This window comes from Phaethon lepturus, unplaced genomic scaffold (genome assembly GCF_000687285.1).
Source record: "Phaethon lepturus isolate BGI_N335 unplaced genomic scaffold, ASM68728v1 scaffold43105, whole genome shotgun sequence".
Classification (NCBI taxonomy): domain Eukaryota; kingdom Metazoa; phylum Chordata; class Aves; order Phaethontiformes; family Phaethontidae; genus Phaethon; species Phaethon lepturus.
Window position 1 is genome coordinate 18,929 of NW_010543577.1, and position 4,682 is coordinate 23,610.

Consider the following 4,682-nt stretch of genomic DNA (forward strand, 5'->3'; position numbering starts at 1 on the left):
AGTATTTAAACTCTCTCTTCTCTTTGAAAGGGTATGTTTTTTGAGCTATACTGCTGTGGATAACTAAAGGGTCTTGTTCAAGTCCTCCAAGTTGATGTGTTTTCTCACCAGCTGGCACATCAAATAACACTCCTGACAGCAGCTTCAAACTCTTTTCTTTGGGACTGCGTTTTGTTTCTCCAAATCAAAGCCAGACTGGTGAAAATCTAAGGGATAGCTGAGGTCCTCTCTCCTCAAGCTGTACTTCATCTTCCTGCAGATTCTGCTAAATTGTTTGTTGGCCTTTTATCATAGGGCCAGGTGACCTGCAAGTCATCTGATCATCAACTTCAGATTATCACCTAGGAAACAGTTAATTAGTTGTAGGAAGAGATCAGTGCATCTTTGGACATTCCACTCAAGGCCTAGGTTGCTTGACCATTTGCTTCATGGCCATTTTCCTTTTCATCATTAGCAGCCTGGCTTTAGTTCTTAGGCTTGCTGTGGAGAAAGGTATGCTCAGAAATAGTGTTGCCTTACAGCAATTTCATTCTTCTTCTCACTGTTTGGGTAGTGGGTGCCTACGAGCAGATCTGTTATCATCAATGAAACAAACTGAAGAACCAAAGGTATCGCTACCATTAAGACAGTTGATTTGCTCAGATATAATGTAAAGGGACTGTAGCATGTAGCAGACTGCTGTAATTCAACACCACTCTCCTGAAATAGGTGTTTTTATATCCTCCAGGCTTTGGGCCATAGTAATGGATCATTTTTTATTGTATTAGTCTGTTAAGAATGTTCTTTGTGCTTAAAACCCTTAGCATTGTTTCTGACCTTCAGTTCATCTGTCCCCAAACAAGGCATGTAAAATTCCTACTTGCATAGCCAGTTGTTTCCTGGCATAATTGCCATCCCAGAAGAGTTGTTACTTTGCTGATATCTTCAAAGTATTTTTACTAAAGTAATTTCCTTATTAATTTTAAAGGACGTTGCAGCACGTGGACTAGACCTGCCTCAAGTTACATGGATCGTACAGGTGGGTTTGCTGTGTACAGAATCATTAAGGTTGTCCATATGTATTAAGTGCAGTCTTGCTCACATGAAATCCATTTCCAGTCCAGACCCTCTTTCTGCAGTTTGCTGCTCTTTGTGCTGATGCCTACAGGTGTGGGAGACCCACGTGTTCCTGACTGCATGACTGGGACTCAGAGTTTTGCTAGGATAGAGCATTGGTCTCCTATCTTTGGTTTTGACAGTCTGTTTTCCTCTTCAATGACTCTAGTGTTATCAGCTGTGTAATAATATTCCACTGGCCGGGAGGAAACACACTCTGTTTCCCCCCACAGGAAGCCAAATCTTGTGAAGTACTGGCCATCTCTCTTGCAGTTCTGTATTTCTATTTTTCTGAGCTTGCTGGGGAGGCAGTTCCATGAGGAGTTAAGTACAATCCTAATGTTAAACATTGCATAGCCCAATAGTGTCTGTGCAATGACCTGAATGTTTCAAGTGAGACTTCGCTGGGTTGGGGCTGGGCAGCTGTAAGCATTCAACTTTCAGTAGAACTGCATAGTTCAGATTTTCCCTGGGGGGGGGAAAAAAAAACAAAGCCAAAAACCCAACACTGCTGCATTGCTGTTGACAGAGATACTGTCTTTGGGGAAAAAAAAAAGGAAACTAAGGGAGATGGATTGAACCTTAAAAATAGCAGCCCGTCATTTCAAAGAGGAAGCCGAGAGCATGAAGCAGATTTCATTTTTTAAAAGACTTAAAATTTAAAAAATGTTAGTTGAATTGAGGAAAAACTGATCCAGAGATTCTTGTGTATCAAGTGACGCCTGGGTAAAAAGAACAGGGCACAGAGCCTCAACAAAGCTTTTTAATTTCTACTTCATCCCTTCAGGTAACAAATTTCATTTTAATTTTGTGTTTTTAAAAAAGAAATATTTTGTAGCAGCTAGCTAGTTGAAGAAGGCTGGGGAAGTGAAGTCTTTAATTCCCAGATCTATGTATTAATATAATTTGACCAAAGATATAGTTGCCAGTGTTAGAACACAGTGCAAATTACCTAAAGCCCTGGGAGACTTCTGTGTGTCCAGAAGGCGAAATCTCAGCTGTCCTGAGAGCTGTGTCCAAGAGCAAGGACCTGCAGGGAGCAATTAGATTGCTCACAGCATCTTACTCACACCTCTAGCCAGTAGAAACTTTGCCAGAGGGCACAGGTATAAACACTAGAGTGGGCTTTGGTTGTTGGTTTTTTTCCAGTTAAACTGCTGAGGGCTCATTTCTGAGCAGTATCTCTGTGCATGTTCATTTTTCCAGGAAAGGGGGGCAGGGGGGAGAATAGGGGGAGGTTAAAGGGAGGGAAGTATGTCACCCTTTATCAGATCTTGCAAATGGCTGGGCAGTTCTGATCCCAGTGAAGTAAATGAGGGGCACTGCTATATTAGGGGTGGCTTTAAGCAACATTTTCATAGTGTCTGATAGTTGTGGATGGGAAGACAGTTGCTACCTGTATCGTATGCTGCCGAAAGCACTTGCTGCCTCATCTCTCTTAGGTTTCTTCTATCCAGCAACCAGCTATGATTTGCTTTAATCAAAACAAAGCAATTTAGCCCAGCTCCAAATTTGAATCTGTTGTCTTTTATTTTATGGCTTTTCTCCCAAAAGCAGAGCAGTCAGCATCCTGTATGGGCAGTCCTGGGGGTTGTTTGGTTTGAGGTCTGTGTGAGATGATTTTAATTTTTTTTAAAGGAAGCAAACAGGTTCCTGACGTGCCTGTATAGAAATAAAATGTAAAAGACAGAGAAAGACACTGAGATGGGGAAACTGTCCTATTATCTGAAAGTTGCCCAATGTGTCACATTCGCATGTCAAGAAACTGCTGTGGCTGAGGGAGCTGAGTGATGGTTCCAGGGATGAGCCCGATGGGCTCTTTATAAACAGGCCAATTCTGAGGGAAGTACAGCATGTGGGTTTTGCTAAGATGCCTTTTGTTTCAGATGAGCAGGCTGAGTGTCTCGTTTATAATTAACACGCTGTGTTCTGTTAATTCCTCCTTTCCCTTCTCATGTTCCCTTTTTGAAGTATAACGCTCCGGCTTCACCTGCGGAATACATCCACCGAATCGGGAGGACGGCTCGCATTGGCTGTCACGGGAACAGCCTGCTTGTCCTGGCGCCTTCGGAGGCAGAATATGTCAGCTTGCTGGCTTCTCACAAGATTAAGTGAGTCAGAAACACGAACAAAAGTTTCAGCTCATCCTTGCTAATTAACCTTCCATGGCACTTTCAGCGGGACTGTGTCTCGTGCAGGTTTTAATAAGAATTTATTAATTCTTGTGATCCAGGACCGGCCCCAGACTAGCAAAAGGAGAAAAAGAAAGTGTGTGAAAATCATCAGCCTGACAGATTGTGCATGAGTGAGTGTGTGGTGAGGGGCAGAGAGGAGACAATAGTCAGAGGTCCTTTGCACTCCATTGTTATCTCTCTGGCCCTGGGTTCAAATCGTAGATATGTGGAGATCACAAGTCAAATGAGCCTGTCAAATGCTAACTGGCCATCTGCCTGCATAGCACCATATTGTCAGAGATTGTGCTTTCTCTTCAGGAGAGATCCGGCAGAGAAATAGCTAGGGAGCTGTGGGTCATATCTGGCAGGTAATTGGCCAAGATGTGTTGTGTAAGTGGCTTGTGACAGGAACAGTAGAAGCTTTTGCAAGTGGTGAGTGCCCAGTATGGTCCTGCAAGGCAATAAGGGGGGTGGACTCTGCAGACCAGAAGTGGGGTGTGCTTCCAAGCTAGCTGTGAAAGCTTCTCTTACACCGGCTCTAGCTCAGACTTCGAGAGCAGACAGTAAGGAGAGCAAGCCAGACTGGGTAAGGACCAGCCCAGTGTGCAGTCAGCTACTTGATGGCCGACACATGATGAGATTTTAGCCCAGCTCTGCTTGCACAATGGTCCTTTTGTGGAGAAAAACCACAACTCACTGCTCAGCATTGCTAGTCAGGAGTGCTATCAGGTCTCAAGCCTCCTCAGCAGTCAGCTGGATATATGTGACTCCCCTTGCTCCCTGCATTGCTGTCTCTCAGCGTTTGAGAACATCAGCCGAGTAGAGTCCCTTTAGTGTTTTACTAGTGTTGATGGAGCCCTGTAAACTCATGCACAAATTAGTTCTCTTTTATTTCTTGTGTTTGTTTCGGGTGGAGCTACTTGGAGTCGAATTTGGTTTTGCATCCTTGAAACAAACAAATGTTGGCAGTAAATACAGGCTTATTCTAGGCTGTGAGCCATTTAGTGGTCTAACAAAGAGCCATCCATCATCCCAGGTAACTATCTATTAAGCAGACACCAGCAAGACATGGAGGGCTAAGCTGACAGGGTTTTTTTTCATGTAACAAACAGCACTGACATTTAAAGGTGAAATCCCACATAATTGTGAATTTTTAACTCCAAGTGGAAAGTTGTATTTTTCTGGTTTATAATATTTTGGAAGTGTTGGAGGAAGGAGAGGGAAATTTCCCTTTTTTTTTTTATTTTAAATGTTAATGCTTTTATCCAATTTTGTTGTTTTTTAACAAGTTTAAGGAGCAGTGTCACACACACTGGTAATTATATCTACTAAGGAGACCTGTTGTTGAGCTAGCCACTCCTCAGGAATCTGTAGGAGACTGCTGAATGGGCAAAAGGAGGTTTATTTGAAAAT

At 43.1% G+C, this 4,682-nt stretch overlaps 1 protein-coding gene across 1 annotated transcript in view; it reads left to right on the forward strand.

Annotated features, from left to right (window-relative positions):
* The window catches only part of DDX31 (DEAD (Asp-Glu-Ala-Asp) box polypeptide 31), a gene marked incomplete at both ends in the record, with an annotated part of 37,675 nt that overhangs the window by 17,103 nt on the left and 15,890 nt on the right, over positions 1-4,682 (forward strand). The window contains 2 exons of the mRNA XM_010288375.1: positions 968-1,018; positions 3,067-3,206. Coding sequence (XP_010286677.1) covers positions 968-1,018; positions 3,067-3,206 — 191 coding nt within the window. The remainder of the gene's footprint in view (positions 1-967; positions 1,019-3,066; positions 3,207-4,682) is intronic.